Source organism: Dendrobates tinctorius, unplaced genomic scaffold (assembly GCF_039654945.1).
Source record: "Dendrobates tinctorius isolate UK_male_01 unplaced genomic scaffold, ASM3965494v1 ptg000046l, whole genome shotgun sequence".
Classification (NCBI taxonomy): domain Eukaryota; kingdom Metazoa; phylum Chordata; class Amphibia; order Anura; family Dendrobatidae; genus Dendrobates; species Dendrobates tinctorius.
The window spans coordinates 31,639,911-31,664,641 of record NW_027361714.1 but is presented as its reverse complement, the minus strand read 5'-3'; the positions used below and the strand labels follow the sequence as shown (position 1 = coordinate 31,664,641).

At 39.8% G+C, this 24,731-nt stretch overlaps 1 protein-coding gene across 2 annotated transcripts in view; it reads right to left on the bottom strand.

Annotated features, from left to right (window-relative positions):
* LAMA2 (laminin subunit alpha 2) overlaps nucleotides 1-24,731 on the bottom strand; it is a 1,313,887-nt gene that overhangs the window by 92,617 nt on the left and 1,196,539 nt on the right. For both annotated transcript variants that reach the window (XM_073575794.1, XM_073575795.1), the window contains exons 46-51: nucleotides 20,707-20,840; nucleotides 15,384-15,543; nucleotides 10,284-10,408; nucleotides 9,366-9,528; nucleotides 5,962-6,106; nucleotides 3,342-3,480 (exon numbers count right to left, since the gene is read on the bottom strand). In XM_073575794.1, the coding sequence (XP_073431895.1) occupies nucleotides 3,342-3,480; nucleotides 5,962-6,106; nucleotides 9,366-9,528; nucleotides 10,284-10,408; nucleotides 15,384-15,543; nucleotides 20,707-20,840 (866 nt within the window). The remainder of the gene's footprint in view (nucleotides 1-3,341; nucleotides 3,481-5,961; nucleotides 6,107-9,365; nucleotides 9,529-10,283; nucleotides 10,409-15,383; nucleotides 15,544-20,706; nucleotides 20,841-24,731) is intronic.

Sequence of the window (24,731 nt, the reverse complement as noted above, 5' to 3'; positions counted from 1 at the left end):
TTCTGGGTGGCTGTGGGCTACTATTTTTAGGCTGGGGGGCCAATATCCATGGCTGTCTATTTTAGCAGGGCTAGTTGTCAAAAATGGGGTGGACCCCACACCAATTTTTATTATTTAAATAATTAAAAAATACTGCGTGTGGACCCCAATATTCTTGATAACCAGCCTTGCTGAAGCTGAAGCTTAGCGTTGCAGCCCCCAGCTGTGAGTTTTGCCTTGCTGGTTATCGAAAATGCAGGGGAACCCATGCTGTTTTCTTTTTTTTAATTATTTATTTACAGCGCAGGAGCTGGCTGATGAATACTCCCATCAGCCGCTCCTGCTCTCACTGTTATTAGCAGCAGCAGGCATCAGCTGATGGGAGCAGTAGTCTCCAGCTGATAGCAGCAATATTCCCATCAGTTGGCATCAGTGAACAGGGTAAACTTTATTCCTCCGATCACAGTTGTGCGCTCACGCTATATTTTGACAGTGTGGGAACCGCGGTTGCCTGACCGGTGGTGATGATTTTACTGCCAATTAGAAGCTGTGCTTGCCACACTGTCATACACATGACAGCACGACAAACACCAGGGTTTGGGGGCCGAACTCAAACAGTAACACGGACTTCCTGGTGAATTCCATGTTCGCTGTTACATCAAACTTATTGAGAATTTCACAAGAAAAACAATGGTGTGCTTGGTTTTAACGTACCTTTATTCTTTAATGAGTTATTTACAAGTTTATGACCACTTATAAAATGTGTTCAAAATGCTGCCTGTTATGAATGGGTCACCGAGGAGGATAGCAGGAACAGGCTAAGCCACAAGGAAACCAGAGAGGTTGGCAACTAAGCGGATTGCAGACCCCTGATCCTATCCACACAACTAGCAGTAGCTGTGGAGCGTACATACGATGCCCTAGACGCCTCGACACAGTCGGAGAGCTAACTAAGCCCAAAGAAAGAAAGGTGAAATCTAAACTGCCCCGGAGCAGACCCCAAAAGGAATAGATAGCCACCAAACATATATTGTCGGTGAGACAAGATGAAACACAAACGCAGGCAGAAAACTAGACTGAGCAAATGATGGGGCCCAAACTGACTAGACAGGATAGGAAAGGAAATACACTGTCTGCAATCATGTAAAAACCCTGAAAATCCAACACTTCTGATGTACAAAAAAACACTGAAGTCACACGACTTTGCCCCCACTATATCAGCACTGAGGTATGAACTGGCAGCACAGCAAAAGAGACCAATATAATAGGGGGTTGAACACACTAACTCAGGCTGTAACATATGGGTGTTGATCCAGCAAAGCCCCCAGAGGAGCAAGCTGAACCCGCACAGCAAGCAGAGAGAGACGAATCTAGATCAGATGCAAGGATTAGAAAATGAACCACTTAGCTGAACAAATGCAGGATCAGGGCAGAGACATCAGAACACTGAATGAACAGGAAAGCAATCACCAGCAGGGATTGCAGGAAATCTGCAGACTTAAATACTCCAATCGGTAACCCCAGGTCTCCAATCATCATCATCATCACCAGGTGGCAGACCTCTGTCAATCAGGCCAGCTCCACTACCTCCAGTAACCACCGGAGGGAGCAGGGGGAGCTTCGGCTCAGAAGTCTGAGCCAGGGAATTCGCAACAGCTGCCCATTGTGTTGGATTGTCAATGCAACCCTCTTCTCCCACTCTTGACACACTGATAGCAACACCGCAGAAGAAATGCTAGCAAGGCTTCCAGTATCCATTGTTTCAGATGCTGGACATCTCATATCTTCACAGCATAGACAATTGCCTTCAGATGACCCGAAAGATAAAAGTCTAAGGGGGTCAGATTGGGAGACCTTGGTGGCCATTCAACTAGCCCACGACAACCAATCTACTTTCCAGGAAACTGATCATGTAGGAATGCTCGGAACTCACATGCATAATTGATGGTATGGTGTGGTATATGGGGTACAAAGATAGTGGGGCCATTCTTCTTCAATGGAAGCCTCAATGCCACTGGATATCTGAAATTGCAATATGATGATGTGTTGCCCTCTTTATGAATTGAAGATGGCACGTTCCCTGAGTTTTTCAAGCAAAATGGTGCACCACCACATTATGGGTGTCAGGTCCGAGCATTACTACATGGAATCTTCCCCCCTTAGACTAGCATTTCTTCTGCTGTGTTTCTATCAGTGGTTCAAGAGTGGGAGATTGGATTGCATTGACAATCCAACACAATAGGCATCACTTTGAACACATTTTATAAGTGGTCATAAACTTGTAAATAACTCATGAAAGAATAAAGATACGTTAAAACCAAGCACACCATTATTTTTCTTGTGAAATTCCCAGTAAGTTTGATATGTTACATGACCCTCTTCCCATTGGATAAAATAAAGTTGGATACAAAATGGCCAACTTCCAAATGGCCGCCATGATCACCACCCATCTTGAAAAGTTTCCCCCCTCCTATATACTAATGTGCCACAAACAGGAAGTTGATATCACTAACCATTCCCATTTTATGTAGGTGTATCCATATAAATGGCCCACCCTGTATATCAATGTAGAAGAAGGAAGAAGGGCTATGTATATGAATCAGAGCTAATAGGATGTTAACTGCAACTCCATGGAAAAGTAGAAATTATTAATTGTGATAATAACATCCATGTGAGCATAATCTTTAAATATGAGCATGAGATAACCCATACAATTATTGTTTGTGTTATACTTCATCCTTTTCATTTTCGCATTTTTTGCAAGCAATACCATATACTTCTCTAAATGCAAACCCACTGAATTACATAGTCATGTTGAGACTGTTTCCTATTGTCTGCAAAAAATCTTTATGCTTTAATAGAGCATATATAAATGACTTTTCACAAAGGACAACACCTTCTCATACCACACGTTTCTACCCCATAAAATAAAAAAGCTTATGCTCACCTACTGTGACGATTTCATACCCATGGTATCGGCACTCGCGGTCCCGGTTCTCTGGTGTGGTTGCATGATATGTGGTGCCTGGTGCCCGATCAGCACTGGCATCACTGTCTCCGCCTTCAGACAAATTGAACACGAAGAGCAAGTCAGAGATCAGCTGCAGCCTGGACTTCCTCTTCATGCTCAATTTGTCCAAAGGCAGAGACAGTGATGAAAGCATTGATTGGGAGCCAGCGTCACATGTCACAACAACTGCAAGGGAGCCCTTGGGAGAACGAATGCCAACACAGTAGAAACAAGCAGTAGGAATAAGCCATTTTATTTTATCAGGGCCGAGCGTGGGGTATGACAAGGAGTACAGGTAGTGGACAACTTCTTTAAGGCTGAAGGCTTTGTGACTACAATATACAGACATTACCTTAAACTGCTTAATCCAGGAAGGCCACCAAAATAGATCTTCTCATCAGATTTTAGGTTAAGGCCAAAGTTACTTCCTGCTGATATAGCAGTTATTTTTTCCTCCTCATTTGTATCTATGTCCACAATAGAGAAATTGGCTGGAAAATAATAATTACAATACAAATAATAAGTGGCTGAATAAAACTTAGGCATTAAGTAGTTAATCAAATCTGATAGAAAGGATATAAAAAAATCTATTTTATAATTATATTTACTGTTATTGGATCAAATATCTTTCCTAGAATTAAAAAAGTAAAAGACCTTATAGAAACAAACCACTGAAATTCTTCTGCTGTCCCTCTACTGATAGTCCTTATCAGTTCCTTAAATTTACTGTATTACTTAAAGGTGTTGTCTGGTTTTAAACTACAAGTCAGCAATCGCTCTATGTGACTGCAGACTTGTAAATCCTCACATCGAAGGCATTGCGTGTTGTGAAGATTCTCCGATGCTGCTGTCAGGAGTGGGCGGTCATATGACTACAAGTGTGCGCTATGCAAACTCCCAACCATATTCGGACTAAATAGGTGTGGCCTTGTCTTGTCTGAATGTGGGAAGAAGTATGCATATCATATAATTACGGTCACATGAGCACACGCTCCCAGCGTTGGCACCGGAGAATTCTCACAGCACGCAATGTAAGGATTCACAAACTTGCAGTCACATAGAGTGACTGCAGACTTGCGGCTTAAGACAGGACAACCCCTTTAATTATTAGTGAGCAATTGTCTTTATGACAGATGATATTGCTTTGTGACATTTCAACATTTTAATGGAACTACATGGAACCAGTGGAAAATGAAGACTAGCGGCAGAAAAATTGCAGCCAGAATTATAGTATTTCTTTTTTTCTACTTCTTTCAGGTTACCGAACGGTTTTACCTTTAGGCCGGAGTCACACTACAGCAAGATACAGCCGAGTCTCGCAGGTTAAAACCAAGCTCTGGCACCGGCACTCCGGAGCGCAGCGTGCAGCTCCATGTATTGCTGTGCGGCTGCACGCTCTGCTCCAGAGTGCCGGCGCCAGAGCTTGGTTTTAACCTGCGAGACTTGGCCGTATCTCGCTGTGTGTGATCCCGGCCTTAATATTAAAACTGACTGGTGTCCCTTACTAGAATAGGTTGTTCTGTATTGCTAAAATGGAAGATTTTGAAGAGAAACAGTGTCACTCCTGTCAATGTGTTTGTGAGGGGTTTGTAATGGAGCTGTAATGAAGTGAATAAGTCTGAGCCTCAAAGTCACACACAACCTATGGAAGGTGTGACTGTTTTTACAAGAAAGCAGTCAGGTTTTTCTAATCCTGAAAATCATTTTAACAGCAAAACTGCATGACCACTAGCAATAGGGTCTACTTCTCCTCTTTTCTATGGGAAGACAATGAGCCACATGTCTTTGAGCAGACGTTTCAATGTGATGGGACCATAATAGGTAATATATAAATTGTTACTATTTTAATGTCAAATTTATACACATATATTCAAGGTATACATCTAAAATATCCCTTGGTGATATTAGGATTGTTTAGTAGAATGAGCAATGTGTTGAAAAACACAAATTTGTTATCTTTGGAACTGGAGCACAGTATTCGGGCTCTGTAGAGCCACATCTTGATTGGAATGAATTTGCACATATGTAAAGGGATATTCCCATTTACAAGATCCTATCCCAACATGTAGTAGGTGTTATAACAATAATATTAGCAAATACCTTCAATTAGAAATGTAGTATAGTTTTTCTGTTTCTTGATGTCTCTTTCCTCATATGTAGGCATTGAAGGGCCTTAGGTATCCATGGTTACTACCACAAGCAACTAGTTAACTGTCACTATATCACTGGTCGTAACAATGGATACTCAAGGTCCTGCAATGCCTGCACTTTAGGAAAGGTACACAGCAAATCAGAAAAACTAAACTACATTTCTAATTGGAGATATCTGCTAATATATAGAGATGAGCGACTTTGCCTTTTTTAGGGTCGAGTCGGGTTTCATGAAACCCGACTTTCTCAAAAGTCGAGTCGAACGAAATCGGCCGACTATAGGAAAAAGTCGGGAAAAGTCGTGAAACACGAAACCAAATGCAAGTCAATGGGGAGAAAAGTTGGCAGAGAGTGGAGGACTGTAAACACACCTGGCATGAATTTTAACCCTAGGGGCGGCAAAATCTCTCTCGCTCTCGTCTCTCTCTCTCTTCTCTCTTGCCCTCTCCCACTCCCACTCCAGCTACGCTCCCACTATGCTCCGCTTCTCTAATTGGCTGAAATAAGTCACATGCAAGAATTCGGCGAAACCCGACTTTGGCGCTTGGGTAGCTGACCGCATGGCCAACTTCACACTGTGGTCGGGTTTCGTTTCATGAAACCCGACTTTGGGGAAAGTCAGCGACTTTTGAATCTGCCCAACCTGTTTCGCTCAACTCTACTAATATTATTATTACACCTACTATATATTGGGACAGGATCTTGAGGATGGGAATACCCCTCTAGGTTACTAGCTAACCTTGGACATAACCTTTTTCCAGTGTAGCAACTGTAAATAGGCCCCACATGAAGAAATGCTATAAATGCATGATTCTACATACCTTGTTTCTGTATTCTAGATAGGGTGAAAGATTTCCATTTTCCATCATTATGATTCTTATTACTAACTGCAGAGGCAGTCCCCGATCCCAGATCATAGCTAACTTTTATACGCCCATCACTCAGCTCGACACTCATAAAATCTTTCTGTAAAAATAAAAAAAAATAAAAAAAGAATAGCAAAGTAGTAAAGCAGCAACGCATATATCTTTTATAGTTCTTTCACATAACAAATTCTGCTCTGAAGTGAATGAAAACATACAGCATATTAATAGGGTATGTCTGACACTGGCTGTAAATATGATTCATGAAAAGTGAATTTTAATATCACAGGGAAAGATCTAGTAAATTGATTTTTACAAAGAAAACACAAATCAGGGTTACAAAAGCAAATACAAATGAAATTGATGTATTATAAATTCAAATAAAACAAATCAAGTTAAGTACAATCACAAATATTTATTTATATCTCATCTCCCTAACACAGGCTACATCAAGCCGTATTAGGTATGAATGTTTAGCATATGTATTGGTCTCTATACAACTATTTAATCTTTGATTTATGACGTTCATGAGATCTACTATATTACAGTTGTAGCCTTTTGACACCTAGCCATACAAATTTAATGGATTTTATTGTGTTCAGTGCTAACTTTCTGCATCCTGACATTTCTCTTGTATTTTTGTTGAAAAAAAGGCTACATCTGTATACAATTTCATTTTTGACAGTATTTTCAATATTTAAAGTGTACCACTTTTAAAAACGCCTCAAGCTGGGACCCCACTAATTGCAGACCGATGGAAACCATAATAGGGCTTCAGTAAAGATACATGGGGGTCCCTGCTGAACTTTTCTTTGCCTTTCATTTTTACTGGAATCACACAAATGTATTGCGGCAATATTTTTCATATTCTGTCAGTATAAAAGTATTTCTCCTACAGGTATTGCTACTAGGGAAGATCAGTTCCAAACATATGGTATTCAAGGGAGCCCAGGTGTTCATCATCACAGACGTTCTTGGATGCTGAATTATATAATGGCTTGTTATACTTTCTAAAGTAGCAGAGGCTTCTATATCTGGAATCTCTAATTAGTGCAGATGAAATAATTCAAGAGGAGGAAAATAAATCGGTAAATCAATGTATTCTTTCCTAGAATTCTAGGTATAATGTTGGATGTATCTTTGTGGAAAATATTCTATCCCACCTTACCTACACTTGTCTTCTACAATTGAATATATAGAGAGGAAGAGGACTTGAATTCTAGTGTCATCAATTGGGGGATAGCAATCCTAATTTCTGAAGAGGCTATTAGTAAGTTTAATTTCTCAGAGGAGCATTGAATTGCCTAGAAGTTTTCTTATGCTGGCTTTGCACTCTCCACATGAAGAGATGTTCCCCTCAGACCACGTGTCAGAGGCGTCTCACCCAGCCTAATCAGACCTCCTACTTTTCACTGAGCGGCAATCACACCATAAGACATGTCTGCAAATGGAATATACTATATGTTTGGATTTCTATTCTAAATCATGTGGAACGACTCATTACAGGGTCATTACTGAGAGTTTGGATTGCTACCTTAATAAGTGACACTAGAGTTCAAGTCTTATTCTTCTTTGAAGAGACTATTTGCAGTCCTTAATTCCCAAAGGAACATTATATGGCATACAAATCTCCTTATGCCAGCTTGGGATTCTCTACAAGGAGAGATGTTTCCCTTACGCTCCCTACGATAGACACATTAAGCACCTGTTTGCATCTGTCCTATTAGGGCACTTCAAGGAAACAGTGATCAGTTTTCCTTCTATATTATCCTGAATAAGATACAACTGTACAGAGCAGTCCTCAGGGCACATTCACATTGCTGTCATTCTTATCCCAAAAAGTACCTATAGAATTATGGAACCATTGACACATCCATTTTCTAACAGATCCATTTGTCCATTCCATTAACCTTTAGCCTATAGTAAACCTTGGCAAAGTGTATGGTCTACTTCCAGTCCTTTGGCTGTTATAGTGCAACCCGAGTACCGAGACAGCCAAAGGGTTGGAAACAATGGCATCCCATATGAGGAGGCCATCTTCAGTCCCACATCTAAATTTCACTAGTATCAACATCTATGGGATGCTGATACCAGTGAATGCAATGATGCCACAGGGTGCCATCAGCTCTCTCTTCCACCATTCAGCATGTGCAGCAGGTGTGATTACACCTTTATAGAGCAAAGACCGAAGCAGCAGTGGAATGAGGTTAGGGAAGTAGTTTAATTTTATTAAATTATAAGTACTTATGGGAAACATCATACTTTGTGTTGGATTTTGTGGGGACAACATATTGCATAGGGGGCTTTGTGGTGACTTCATACTATGTGGGATGATTTGTGGGGACATCATAATGCATAGGTGGCTTTGTGGAATGACCTCATGCTGTGTGAGGGACTTTTTGGAACTTCATACTATGTGGGGTCATTAGGGGGACATCATACTGTGTGTTGGGAAATTATAATGTGAAAAGGGCTTTATAGGGATTTAATAATGTGTCTGGGGCTTTGTGGGGACATCATACTTTTAGAGGGACTGTGTAGGAACATCATACAGTATGGGTAAACATTATATTGTTTGAGGGGCTGTGTGGTTATATCATACTCTGTGGGAGCTATGTGGGGACATCATACTGTATTGGAAGATGTTGATCAATGTACAAGTATGGAATAACAGGAGCAGTATGTTTAACTGTTTTAATAAGCTTTATAAAAACTGTAAATTAGATGATTATGATTATCTGTTACAGGTAACAATATATGTTACAATAAGTCCAATCATAACCTGTATTAGCAGTAGCAGCCAGTCAAGAGACTAAATTTGTCTCAATATTAAGTTATACAAATTAATAATACAAAACAATAATAACAATGAGCAGAATTATGTCTTGTTGGTTTGGACCCTCCAAAACAGTAACGGTCTCTCATGAGGACATTGGGAAAATGAATTGCCCACCTCTTATCTATGGCAATCCATCAAAAGCTGAAGAAACACTAAAAACATTCATTTTTCATTGGTGACAGTAGGAAGAAAAAATCCAATAATTTACCTCCTTCAGTTTTTAAAAATGTATGCAAAATTTATGTCACACAAGAGAATGAAGAAGGAAACTGATCTTTTGAATGTCCCTTATTCTAGTATAGCGCCTTTTTTTTGGTGGGGGTGGGGGTAAATGGTAAGGAAGCAATTATTTTTCATGGGAACAATAGCTGACTCTCAATGAAACCAACAATGGACACACAATTGGCTTTTTACTGGGTGTACAGGCCACTAATAAAGAGCTGTTCAAAAATGTTCAAAACTTCAGAGATCAGACATATGGTATAAAAATGCTACTATGCAATAGATCATAAATATGTCTTACCAAGTCATTTGTTGCCAGGTACATAAGCAAAGCATTTGAGGAAAATGTTTTAAATTTGAACATTATTGTGGAGATGTTGGGGTTCCAACGAACAGGGCGGCTGACCAGCGCATATCCATCACCATCAAACTGGACAGTACCTTCACTATCAGCCATCTGTGGGCTATAAACAAGGAATGCAAATTTTAAGGTAGATATAACATTTACAAACTGCCAGTATCCACATTCATACCTGGGATTATGGGACTATGAAAGGGTGTCCCAGCTGAGTCTGCTACTGCGATATGATAACATTTTGAACCATACCTAACAAATAATTATATTAAATAACTGAAATCCAGTTTAGGATAATCAATTTAATGACGATATTAAGAGAAAGCAAGATACATTTGGACATCAAAATTTTGGACCATTCTACATTATTAGATGGTTTCTTGAATAGTAAAAATGTTGCTGTTTTCTTTTACTGTCAGTGCCATATCTGTTCATACGCTGTGTCTCACTGAAGTTAATAAGTGAGTAAGGATGATTTGCTATACCATTCACAACCGGTTGACAGGTATGGTACAGTTTTTGAAACATCAGCGTATTTTTCTATTATTCTAATCCTGGATGACCATTTTAATGCATTTTCTTTGATACATGAAGCAGGCATAGTAACTGGCAATCATACTTTGCACTGTCTTTACCCATGGAAGAATATCTCCATGTAATACAGCATTAAAAAACATGCTTGTCAGACAAATGTACAATGTGAAATCATAACAGACTGTGGGTGATTTATTACAGATTTGCTAACTATGGGTTAGCTATCTATCAGTATATACAGTATATATATTTATATATCGTCAGTCGGCCTCACTTTCTTCATTATCATCCAGGACTGTGAAGACAGCAACATACCAGAACATAAATTACCTGACGCTGCATCCTTTGCAGTCACCTTCTTTTTCTCTGTAATTCCACAGTCCAATTGGTTTACCATCGAAAAACGTTTCTCCCATACATCCAGTAAAGGTTATTGTTTTAACAGCATCAGGCTTCTGTCAATAACAATTATAAAATATGAAATCTCGTTATGTTTAAGGATAGTTTACAAAGATAAGAATCCAAGTATCTGCTAACAAGGGAAGCCGTGTCAACACAAAAGCAAATGTTTAAATGCCCCTTTTTCCATCCAGGAATTTGCCAGATTAATTTTAGTTCAAAATATGTTAAAAATCAGGATCACCAGACAAATCCCTGTAAAAAAAAAAAACACAACCTTTGGGAATCTTCTTGGCTTGCCTAATAAATGATTAACGCAAGAAAGAGCAATAATACTAAACTATCAAACAAAAAAGAGAAATACACAGCATCTGCTGTAAGCCTGCTATGAGTTTGCTTGCCCTGCCAATCTGTCTTTCATTAATGAACAAGGGAATGGATTAGAATGCTTAGTGAGCCCTTACCAGGCTCTGAGGTTGGCTTGTATCTACCCATTAGACCACCTGGCACTGAGTGGTGTGTAAAAATCACTTCTAGAGGTATTCCGGACTGCAGAATGGATCGTTGTGATCCTAGTTTGGAGGTACATAACGTGCTGGCAGCAGTTTAGTAGCAGGAAACCTGATGAAAGGTTCCCTTTAATTAAAACTCAACATCAGATAATTAATCTAACCCTTTGTCTAAAAGGAAAAATAAGTTCTGACTGTAGACAAGACCCCTAAATTAAATCAGACCCTAGTACAAATCCCAAAGTAAATGTAGATCAAAGACCAGCCGCCAAAATTAATTCAGAGCTCAAAATCTCAAAGTCAGACCCCAAACCCCAAAATATATCCAGACACCAGACTCAACCTTATATTTAAAGGGAACCTGTGAAAAAAACATGTTTACCTGCAGCCATAATGGTAAAAAATACAGTTAGCTAACTGGCAGGCTAATTGGAAGTACAGAGAGTTTAGTGCTCTCAGCCCCCTCACCGTCCACTTGACTGGGAGGCAGCAGCTGCTGGGAAAATATAACTTCATTTTCTCACTTTAGCCGAACTTCGCTAGGCTGCTGCATGATTTTTTTTAAAATTGTATTTACCTGCAGATTGCCACTAAATACTTTTGTAGGTAAATAATTTTTTATGACATGTTTTCTTTAATTCAGACACTAATCAATAGCTATAAATTTAGACCCCAAGGACAAATCCTATCTATGAAATCACTGTTCCTCAGTTTCAGTTCCTATTCACTCTTGCAACACCACATGCTTTTAATGTCTGCTAGCAAAACTACCATGATTGCAGTGACCTCATCAATGATCAGTTAGAATTTCTCTATTACTAGGTTATTTACAATCCACAATGCTATTTGCTGTGAGAATGTAAAGGTAAGCCAGGGTGGTAGTCATGGTAGAGGTTGTCGGGCATTGTAAACCCTGGCCTCCCTCTACAGGAAAGCGGTACAATTTCCCTTGCATGTTACACTCGGTACTCATGGTGCTGTCAGCGTCTTTTTTGCTGCGCTGACTTGAAGCTGGTCCTGGATCCCAAAGGATAGAGATAAAGTCCAGGGCAACTCTTAAATGAACAAATGTATTTATTCAGTACACAGCACATCCACGTAGTGTCCAGCATTTTCATCACAGTAAAGACGGCACATTACTTCATCTTTCCCTTCACTGTTCCTTGCGTCACTAAGTGTTTCTGCGGGACAGAGTGTCTCAAACGACCCCTCAGTGTCATCCCTGTCAAGCATTACCATGATGAAGCATTCTGCCCTCTGTTTCGCCCCGGACATCAGAGATCCAGCCCACGAGGCTATCCGCCACATTCTGAAGTGACCTGCCCGTACACTTTTATGGTGACCTTCAATCTTCCTCTACTTCCTTCTTTTCCTCTCTAATGCTGGTTCTGCTGTAACTTGTTCTTCTCTAAGTTCCCCTGTGGATGGCTGGGAATACACTTTAACATTACGGGGTGGTTAGGCAGCAAGGGCATATAGCCCACCCGAGCACACAGGGGTCAGGCCCCAGACTGACTACTATAGGAAGATCTTCCTGTCTTATTCCCCAGCTAACCCCTCCTACAATTAACTCCTATATGTCTTACAACTATTTCCACTATGTAGTAAGCTCAGTGCCCCCATCTAGTGGCCATAACATAGACTGCACTGTCCCCACTATATGCATGGTGCAGAAACATAACACATAATATATACATAATACAGCAACATGAAATATACATTAGTATGCAACAACGATATGAAATATATAAATATACATATATATATATATATATATATACACATAATAGCAACATGGTGATTTAAAGGGATAAAACTCACAACCCCTTACAAGAAAAGCATCTCGACTCTTTTTAAAAGCTGTCATAGTATTTGCCATTACTACCTCCTGTGGTCGGGGATTCCACAGTCTAACTGATTTAACTGTAAAGAACCCTTTCCTATTTAACTTTTGCAAGTGCCTTTTTTACCCCCAAAATGAGTGCTCCTATGGCCGTCATCTGTTCATCCTTCACATTTCTCCCCTGCCGAAGATTTTAATGTCGCAATAAAAATGTTTGGATTTTAAGAACAGTGAGTGCCATCCTTTCTTTTTCTCTTCATATGAACATAATAACACATAATGGTATTTTATCTCTCTTTTTTCACCCTAAAATGTTTTCTTTTGCGGCTGCTGCTTGACATTGAGTACTACTCCTTAATTTACTTGCAATCAGTTTACCCAAGTCCTCCTGTTCTATAGTTTCTATTATATTTCCATTCAATGTATATGCAGCAATACGATTACTCCATTCTAGCTGCATTGCTGTACATTTATCAACATTAATCTTCATCTGCCATGTGTCTGCCCATGCAGATACCTTTTGTAGATTCTTCTGTAATATTACACTGTCAAACTCAGCTTTTATTATCCTACATAGAATTGTGCCATCAGCAAAGACTGACAATTTACTCTCAATACCAAAAACAAGGTAAAAAGATAAAGAAAATAAAGGAAATCATAGCAGGTTTTGCTATGTAATCTGAGGCCAGCATGAGGGAGGGATTAAAGCACTGAATTCAGCAATGTATCACACATCAGGCTGGGTGCTACTGTTTACTTACAATGATGGTTTTATCACTTAGTGATTATCATTTTCCAGACTACTTGTTAGTCTGACTTAGTCCCCTCCTGTGTTAAGCAGCTATAGACTATATACATAGACTATGTACATAGAGAACCTGGTGTGGGTGGGTGCTGCTTTCTCACTCTGCTACATGCTACATCTAAGAAATCTGATTTTCTCATAACTGCTGCACCCAGTAATCTAAGTAAGACATCATTAGAATCAGGGTCTCTTTGCCTACATCATGCTGCTCACAGATGAGGTAGCAAAAACCTGGTGACACATTCCTTTTTAAAATAATTGGTCCTAACACAGACCCATGTGGTCCCCACTGCTGACTTTATGCCATTTAGAGAAGGATCCATTTACAATGACTGTGTTTCCTGTCCCTCAACCAGTTCTTTATCCATCTTCATATAATGTCACCTAGTCCTTGCTTCTGGATATTCAGTATGAGGCTGTTATGTAGTACATAAACAAATGCTGTTGCAAAGTCTAGATATATTACACCAGCCGCATGACCAACACCAAGATTTGCACTCATTTCCTCATAGAAATCCCACATGTGGGTTAGATATGACTTGTCTTTCATGAACCCAAGCTGGTTGTCAATTATTATATAGTTCACTTCTCCGGAATGTACAACTCTGGCAAAAATTAAGAGAGCACTCTCAAATGTTCAGTTTGTCTGATTTTTCTCTTTATAGGTATATTTTTGAGTAAAATGTAAATTGTTCTTTTAGTCTATAAACATCTGACAACATGTCTCCGAATTTCCAAACAATTAAACTTTGTATTTTTTTTCTGACAAAGAAAAATGGTCAAAATAAAAAACAGTGCTTTCAGGTGTCAAATAATGCAAAGAAAACAAGTTCATAATCATTTAGAAATACTAATGTTTTAACTCAGGAAGAGTTCAGAAATCAATATTTTGTGGAATAACCATGATTTTTAAAAACAGCTTTCATGCGTCTTGGCATGCTTTCCATCAGTCTTTCACACTGCTTCTGGTACAAAAATGTAAGCAGTTCTTCTTTGTTTGATGGCTTCTGACTATCCATCATCCTCTTGATTAGATTCCAGAGGTTTTCAATAGGGTTCAGGTCTGGAGAATGGGCTGCCCATGACAGAGTTTTGATGTTGTGGTCTCTTAATTCTTGCCAGAGCTGTTATTTGTTTAGGTCATATCTTATAATGCTTTAGAAAATATTGCAGACTACTGATGGTAGTTTGCCACATTAACATAATATACTTTTAAAAGAGAAGTAATTAATTTATATCACAAAGGAAAATTGGACCTTACAGCGGTGTATATTGTAAAGATCAAAATAAATCTTCCCTCCCATTTTGCCCACAAGTGGTTTTAGGACCTTTTTAGTGTTAGTAGTACATGAAACGACCACCATCCAAAGCGCTACTCGTGTCCCCCTGCAACTAGTTTTTAATGTGTTGAAAATAAAGGCCACGTTTTTCTCATTTCTTTGAAGATCATTATATTTGCTCTTTTTTTAAAGTTGAGTACCACAGTAATCCATCAGACATATGGTGCGTCCTAGTTAACGGAGAACAAGGTTAATTTTTATGGTACCGAATTAGTCTTGTCTTGCGTGCCACATCAATGTAATATACTTTAAAAGAACCGGAAGTAATCTCTACCACAAAGGAACAAAGGACCTTGTGGTGGCGTACATTGTAAGATCATAATAAGTCTTCCTTCCCATTTTGCCCACAATGGTCTTGAGCTTTTTCCTCCATACACTTTTCATCACCCTTGAAATTAATTAGGCTATTATATACATTTTTTACACCTGCTTAGCCTGCCACTATGTACATTGTCCTTGATCTATACAACCATCTAGCACTACATAGTTTACTGTTAATTTATACATATATTTAATACATAATATCCAACTAACCTTTACATGTCCAGTCAAGCCTCCGACAAACAATAGTTCATGTGAGTCAACATCCAATATAGTATAACCAGGTTGTGAAGTAGAGCTGTATATACTGGGCATAATACTGGCTTTTGGACCATCCAATGCCTGCACTGAAATTGTCCCATTGATTCCTGACCTGCAAAAAAATGAAAAAAATGCACATAATGGAAAACATTTTTTATTACATCATGACCCAGTCAATGGTAAATGAAATATGATTTATTTGGACAGTATTTTTGAATTGTTATTAAGCTATAAGTATGACACCATGGCTTAGGGATCATTTACATAGGCCGGCAATTGTTTTCTGTCTAAACAGGCCATAACCACCCAACGATTAATGATCATTCTGTGCATATAGAATTCAGGATAGCTTGACTAAACAGGTTATTAAATGGCCATTAACACTTCTGTGCACTGTGTAATGCCCAAATATGCAATTAAGGTAATGCCTGGATGCAACTATAGCTTTAGTGCACATTATCAGAAGCATGTACATATTTGTACTTAGTACATACAGTAAATCTATACAGTCACTTTAGCAGGAGCCATATAGTCCCTTTAGAAGACATGTCTATTACTTCCCAATATTTCTATTATCCATAAATTGTATAATTTCGCTGACTGTTATTTGTGGCATGTAGAAATTATCAAAAAAGCAATATAAACCTTTGTGGCTATTGCGGTTTGATGTCAATGTACAACAAGCATGATAAGACACCATTAAATATATGTCACAGACAAAAACTATATTTGTGGTTTGAATGATGAGCAAATGCATAAGAAATAAGCCTAAGTACAAAGCTTAGCTTTCCGTAAATTCATCCTAATGGCGAATCTTGATTTGTATGTGAGCTTTATTACAGTCATAATCAATTTTCATCCATGACTATGATAACTCCAATGAAAGCTAAAGAGAAGAGAAAGATTCACAGTACAGAAATGTCCAGACTGCACATAATATTCTACCAGAGGTGAATGTAAATTTAAGGAAATAACAGAAGCATAGCAACTCTAAAACTACCATCTGCTGGTTCAAGACATATAGTCATCATAAACTACAATAACGAGGAAAAATTAGATTTCCCATTGAAAATATTTATTGAAGACCTTTGTTACATAACCAAGACTAAAAATACATTGGCTAGAGATGTGTAAATTTATTTAAATGAAAATAAATTCTACTCAAAGTTAAAAAAAAAAAATCAGCATTCTGGAGAATATAGATTATTTCTATCTAATCAGCTAATGCAAATGGCTGAACAGTAAAGTACCAGAAAAACATTAAAAAACAAAATATCTATACCTCACTGCTCACCTTTCTGCCCACCTCTGTTGCTCCCTGCCCGCTGTCTGGTCCTAGCTTGCTGTTTGGTCCTCTGCACCTCCATCATGTTTCATCTCCCAGTCCGGTGTACAGTACAGGTTGGGGCTTCTGGCTGCAAGCAAGCCCTGGAGTTTACTGCATATGCTCTGGGGCCTACTCACTGTTAGGGTTGGCGGAATGCACTAAATATTAAATAAAGCGCAATCGCAACCCGTGGTCCACTGTGCAGAGGTGGAACCTGCTGCTAGTGTGAGCAATGATGGAACAAGACAGCCAATGTTCCCATTACATGCACAGCGTTAATGCCACACAGTGTGAATCGAACACTGAGTGCCAATCTCAGTTACTTAACGGAGAGCCACTAAACTAAACATATAAACTAAATATACAAAGTACTTCACCCTGTTAACATCACAGGGGAAGTTAGCATGTGGATTGAACTCACGCTGCAACTCAACTGTGCTAACCGCACACAGGAAGGAAGCAGATGCTGAGTCAAGGAAAATAACTCATAAGACGCTAGGTCCAATACTCTGTTGGTTATCCATAGAAGTATAGCACTAGGGTTGACTTGCTCTCTAACTCAACTGAGCTAACTGAATACATGAAGGAGACAGATGCTATGCCAAGCGGGAGTAACACAGTTCTAACGCTATCTGCCTATGTAAGCGGCCTCTGCGTATAGAGCGACACACTCAAACGGCAAACAGAGTAATAGAATTTCCACTCATAACACCACACAGAAGTGATACTAGCGTGCCCGCGTGCACCGCTGGGAGCCTTACTGCCCTGACTGGCGTATGGAGCCTGATCAGCAGAGGGGGCCCACATTGGTCCCCATCTCTTCTGCTGATCAGGCCCCAGTGGCAGGATTCTGCCACTGCAGTAACTGAACCTGTGTCCGAGACACAAGTTCAGTTACTCTATTGCCTTGCGGGCCCGTGCGAGCCTGCACGGCAATAGCTAAAGCCACCAGCTAATCAGAGGCTGGCAGCTGACATCAGCGTGCACGTCAACGGTGTATGATGTCATTGTCATTTGCCGGCAAGTACATGCTTGAAGCGCCTGGAGAGATCATCGCCGCAGCCAGGTTAGAAGAAAGGTTTCTTTTTTTATTTTTATTGAAAGCAGCAAGCCGCAATATGTTTCACTGGACCATGTGTCTCCATCCTGCTCGGGGCAAAAAGGAGACATGATGACTGGATGGATTCAAGGGGCAGAATGGAGACATGGGGCAGAATTAGGCACACGGGGGCAGGATGGAGACAGCAGTTAGGATTGGAGACAGGGGGCAGGATGGAAACATGGAGGTAGGATGGGAGACTTGGGGGAAGAATGTAGACATGGGGTAGAATGGAGACACGGGGCAGAATGGAGACACTGGGGCAGGATTGGAGACACAGCGGGCAGGATGGAGATATGGTGCAGGATGAAGACAGATGGGGCAGGAATATGGGGCAGGATGGAGACAGATGGAGCAGGATGGAGTCAGATGGGGCAGGATCATGGGGCAGGATGGAGACACATGGTGCTGGATCATGGGGCAGGATGGAGACAGATGGTGCAGGATCATGGGGCAGGATGGATAAAATGGAGACAGACAGGGCATGATCATGGGACAGATGAGGCAGGACCATGGGACAGATGGGGCCGGAATGTGACATCACATGGGGGCAGGATGGGAGAACATATGGCTGGTGCCAGGAATGAGACACATGGGGGCCAGGATGGGGGATATTATTACGATAGGGGCTAATTAAGGGATATTATTACTGCATTGATGTATTTATTTTATTTTTTTGAGGATACTGTTTTAAATGGGGGAAGCAGTTCTGTTACTGTGCAGAACAACACTGTCATGTTTTCTTCTTCATCTGGTGTAGTTTAGAATTTGGGAAAAAAATAAGTAATGTGTCCTGCAAGCGATGCTCTAGATAACTTTGTTATTTCCTGCACAGACAAGCCCTGGCTGGAAGAAGTGATGGCGGTCTGTGCTGGATGAAAATTAAAAGTGTAGATGATGTACTTCACCTAGAGACATCACTGGTGAGTCAGTGTGTTACCTATACACTAACACTATACACTGCATACTATATAGAGAGGTCCTGTGTACAATGTCACCAGTGATCACTGTATTACCTTTACATTATACACTATACACATATCTCCTGTATAATGTCACCGGTGATCACTGTATTATCTGTACACAGACACTGCATATGAAATACAGATCTCCTGTGTATAATGGCACTTATGGTGATATTAGTATTGTGTTTTTTTATTACTGATCAATACTGTAGTATTCAGTCACTATGTGGTGGTAATATGTTTTCCGGCGAAAGTGTGATGGTATTTGTTATTTGTATGTTTGATTATTTGGTCACTTTGTGGTGGTAATATGCAGCTTGGTTGTGGTGTGGTGGTATTTGTTCCTTGTATGTAGTATTATTGGTCATCATGTGGTGGTAATATATGGTCTGGACATGGTGTGGTGGTATTTGTCCCTTGTATGTGATATTATTCGGTCACTGTGGTGTAATATGTGGTCTGGACATGGTGTGGTGGTATTTGTTCCTTGTATGTGGTATTATAGGTCACTATGTGGTGGTAATATGGTGTCTGGTCATGGTGCAGTGGTATTTGTCCCCTGCATGTGATGTTATTGGTCATTTTAAAAATGTAAAAATAAATAAAAATATACCTAAATTGTATTGGATATTTTAACAAATGATAAATAGGTTAGAGCAGAGTAGGGCCAAAAGAGTCTACTTTGTCGTGGTGGCGGCTTAAAAAATCTTTTGACAGTGGACAGTTTGAGAGGTGGAGGCGGGGTTGGGGTGGAGCCTGGGTAAAGTCTAAAGGGGGCCCCCAAAATTTTGCCAGTATGGCGCCTCGAAATTTCTAGTGGCAGCCCTGCTGCCACATCACAAGAGCAGCTAACGTCCGACCATGTATGAGATGACGCCACATCACGGACAAGCTCAGTAAGGTGATTTCTGGACTTAGATTCTAGAGCGCAAGATTGCCCCTGAACAACACTGGTTACCATAGACTTGGATAGAGAACCAGCAGTAACTAAGCATATGGCATGAGCATGAGCAAGATGCTGGGACCGATATTTGTGCTGAGCAGCAGCAGCAGTGGCGGAACCAGAATGGGAAACCACAGCACCAGGCAATGCTTGGCATCTATCCCATGCAGTGGGAGAATTACGATGCCTAACACTCATGGCTGAAAAGTCCAACCAAGAGTGAACAGTGAACAGTGGGCAGGGAGCAGAAAGAGAGGTGAGTATGAATATTCTGTTTTACTTTTTTACATCTTATGTTAATTATGCTACATGGTCTGCAGAGAGACTCCAGACTATAATAAGGAACATTCCATTTGGGGACAATAACTTCTCTGTAAATTGAATTTCTTGGGAAAATCCACTCCAGCAAAAGAATTCGAATTTTACCTGATCTGCTCATCTCCAACTTTAACTGCTCAAAGTTACTTTCTTTCACAAACAAGGGCTTAAACATATTTTCAACAATTTGAACAAGAACTGTTTGAGCACCTCTATTTTGGTAGAACAATCAATGCTGTCAGTTCACCACGAATGACCATGGAAATCCTCCAAGGCAGATAAAATCCTAGATGAGCTACATCAATCAAAAAATCAATCAGCATCTAGGAAGTATTTCATAAAGCATTCATAGGGTTTTCAACAACTTTTTAATTGTACCAATGTGATGTATCAACTAGGCCGACAAAGCTTCTATTCTCTGAGAACAGTGCCCCACCAGTCAGTCTCTTGACACAAAAACAATGTTAAGCAATCGCTGCAGCCAAGTAGCAACTACAGATTTTATGCTGGCTTCATAACTACATCCAAGTGGAAGAAACAGTTTTTTCATAAGTGTTTCAGATAAAAAAGTACTGGTTCTATTATTAATTGGATAGCGCTGGTATTTAATTTGGAATACGTACCGTGAAGCTTCAATTCGATACCAAGATTCATCATTGATGATCAGGTCTGGATATTCAACTCTCCCAACTCCTGATCCTACATCCCATAAGAAGTTCACCTTTCCCTTTCTCATTTCAACTGCTAGGAAATCATGCTAGAAACAGGGACACCATAAAACATTAGTTCAATCATACAGATTAGGAAATTGAAGAGCTACGATAACAATGATTCTCAAATTTTTGTGGGTAAGTACTATTTAATGTTTTTGACATAGAATTCTGACACATACATCAAATAATCTCCACATTACAATTGTATTCAAAAATATATTTAGACTGCTAAATTATTACCACTAATTGTTTTGTAACTGAAAATGTAAAGTGGAAAGTAATAACATTACTATACAAAATATACGGTACTTAGGCATGATTGAAAACAATATCAAAATATGCATTATCTCTATATATAAAATTGAATGTGTGTGTGTGTCACCAACCAGTCACAAAGCATCTTTCATTTCACCAGTGCTGTTTAAAAGAAGCTGAGCTCCGATTGGTTGCTATGGGCAACAGTTTTCTTTGCAACCAATCACTAAGCATCTTTCATTTCACCAGAGATGTTTAAAAGAAGCTGAGCTGGTTGTTATGAGCAACAGTTTTCTCAACACAACAACACCTCAGCAAACACTGACAAGATGGGAGAAATCTAGCATCCCCGGAAATATAAGCTCCCAGCCATTGTCTGCCCCCCAGAAAGGAGCAGAGAGCACATGACAGAAATGAATCCCCCCTCCTGTGCCCATAAACCTATCACACATCCTCCATCCCTATAGGCACATCTTCCCGCTTAAAGGGATCCCGGTATGGAAGTTAGGACCGTTCCACTCAGCACTGTGGTTCTGACCCCAGGGCCTCTTAAAGGGATCATTGGTATGGAAGTTAGGGCAATTCCACTCTGCGTTATGGTTCTGACCCCAGGCTCTCTTAAAGGGATCGCCGGTTTGGAAGTCAATGCAATTGCCTTCAAATGCTCTGGTACAGACCCCAGGCCTCTATTAAAAGGATCATTGGTATGGATGTGAGGGCAAATCCATCCAGCGCTTTGGTTTTGACCCCAGACTTCTCTTAAAGGGATCCCGGGTAGGGAACTTAGAACCGTTCCACTCAGCGCTCTGGTTCTGACCCCAGGGCCTCTTAAAGGGATCATTGGTATGGAAGTTAGGGCAGTTCCACTCAGCGCCCTGGTTCTTACCCCAGGCCCCTCTTAAAGGGATCCCCAGTATGGAAGTGAGGGCAAATCCACGCTGTGCTCTGATTCTGACCCCAGGCCCCTCTTAAAGGGATCCCCGGTATGGAAGTGAGGGCAAATTCACTCTGCACTTTGGTTCTGACCCCAGGCTGACGGGATGATGTGGGATATTAGGGGTAGTAGTCTGGTGGCTCTGGCTGATGGGATGATGTGGGATCAACAACACCACAGCAAACACTGACAATGAGGAATCTTGTTTTCAGGACTGCAATGTTGTATTTTGACGGCTGAAATTAGTTATATTTGCAATTTCATCTTTCAAAAAATTATATTTCATGACATAGATGGAGATTTATGATGTAAAAGGAGCCCTGACCAAGTATTGAGTGCATTCACTGAACATACATTTCAGCAGGCCAACATTTTGGATTTTAAAATCATTTTTCAAGCTGGTGTCATAAAGTATTCTAATATACTGAGATAATGACTTTCGGGTTTTCATTGGCTGTAAGCCATAATCATCAACATTAACAGAAATAAATACTTGAAATACATCACCGTGTTTGTAAGGACTCTTTATAATATATGAGTTTCACTTTTTGTATTGAAGAACTGCAATATATTAACTTTTTGATGATATTCTAATTTTGTGAGAAGCACCTGTAGCATCCAATCACAGTGATGCTTTCGGCTCATATTATGCTCTTGAAAATAAAAAAAACTATGCTCAACAAAGACAATACATCTATAAGATAAGTTCTGGCCTGAAAACTTTATAGTTCTGTATGCTATAATCCCTTCCTTCTATAGCCAATATTAATTTTTCTCTGTTTTTTTCCTTTCTTTCTCCAAATAGATATATCTCTTTTATTTTTCCATCTACGCATCTGTTTGATGGCTTAGTTGTAGTTTTGAATTATGTCATTCATTTTACCATTCAATGTACTGAAAAATGGGAACAAGATTCAGTGCAATGGAATTGAGGCAAAAATGCAATTCCACAATGATTTTTTAGTTTTTACTTTTCTGTGTACATTCTATTGTATTAGCACTCCCAAAAGTCAATATTGACTCTTTATCGAGCCTTGTCACATGACTTAGTATCTTCATTTAATCCCAGATAGATTTGATGATCTTAAGATCAAGCATTTGTGGCCATATATCATCACTTTAAGGAATTATTGTTCTTTATTATGATGAAAATAGTTTTTAATGACATTGGCTGTATGATTGGAATCATTTCTTGCTGAAGAATAAATTTGGTATTGAATGATGGATAAGTATCTGCATGTATTTCTTAGTATTGAGTTAAATAAAAAAAATGCAATGTTGAGGACTGTAAATACAGTTGTTGGCCAAAAAAACTTAATGCAGAATATGAAAGATTTATACTTACTTTCTTTTGAAATTGTAAACTGTGAAGCAGTGACATCAGCTCAGCAGTGCACATTTACTGTTTGGTCAAACTTAGTCATCGTGAAAGAATTACAGTAAAGAACCATACCTTCAACATCGAAGCAAGGTCAAATGACCAGCAGGTGCTCCAGACTTCTGAGAAAAAGAGTTAAATATTTGTGTCACGATTTCATCACACAGTGTCTTAAGGACGCTATGAGTGACAGAGTGACAGCTCATCTGTAGGATCGGGGGTGTGCTAATCTGTCAATATTGTGAGTGACAGCGTAGCTGTCCAATCTACCCGGGCGTGTGGGTTATCTCCAGGTGTCACCCATCCTGGGTGATTACCTGGCTATGTAGCTGGCTGGTAATGATTAGAAAATTGCCAGTTGTAGCTTAACTCAAGTGTTGTGTTTGCTCTGTGCTCTGAGTTCTTATATTCTGATCTTTGTTGCTGAACCTTGGATTTGCCATTGACCATCCAGTTGCCTAGCCTTTTTGTCTTGATCCGCAACCTTCTTGGAACTCTGACCATGGACTCTATCCTGTTTATGCCTTTGTCTCGCCCCTCTACTTATGACACTCTACTTATGTCTCAAGTGGGGTACCATAGGGCTCTGTCCTGGGCCCTGTATTGTTCAACATCTTTATCAACGATTTAGATGAAGGAATTGAGGGTAAACTGATTAAATTTGCTGATGACACAAAGCTAGGAGGGATAGCTAATACTAGAGAAGAGAGAGAGAGGATTCAAAAAGCTATAAATAAACTGGAGAAGTGGGCAGCAACTAACAGAATGGTTTTTAACAGGGAAAAATGCAAAGTACTACATCTGGGCAATAAAAATGAAAAAAGCATATACAGAATGGGAGGAATAGGCCTAAGCAACAGCACATGTGAAAAAGACTTGGGTATACTAATAGATCACAGACTGAATATGAGTTAACAGTGTGATGCAGCAGCAAAAAAGGCAAATGCAATTCTAGGATGTATTAACAGAAGCATGCAGTCTAGATCACGTGAAGTCATTATTTCCCTCTACTCCTCTTTGGTCAGACCTCATCTGGAATATTGTGCCCAGTTTTGGGCACCACATTTTAAAAAAGACATCAACAAACTGGAGCAAGTTCAGAAAAGAGCAACCAGAATGGTGACCGGTCTGCAAACCCTGTCTTATGAGGAAAGGTTGCAGGATTTGGGATTGTTTAGTTTGCAAAAGAGAAGACTGAGAGGAGACTTAATAGCTGTCTACAAATATCTAAAGGGCTGTCACATTGTAGAAGGATCAACTTTATTCTCATTTGCACAAGGAAAGACTAGAAGCAATGGGATGAAACTGAATGGGAGGAGACACAGATTAGATATTAGAAAAAACTTTTTGACAGTTAGAGTGATCAAT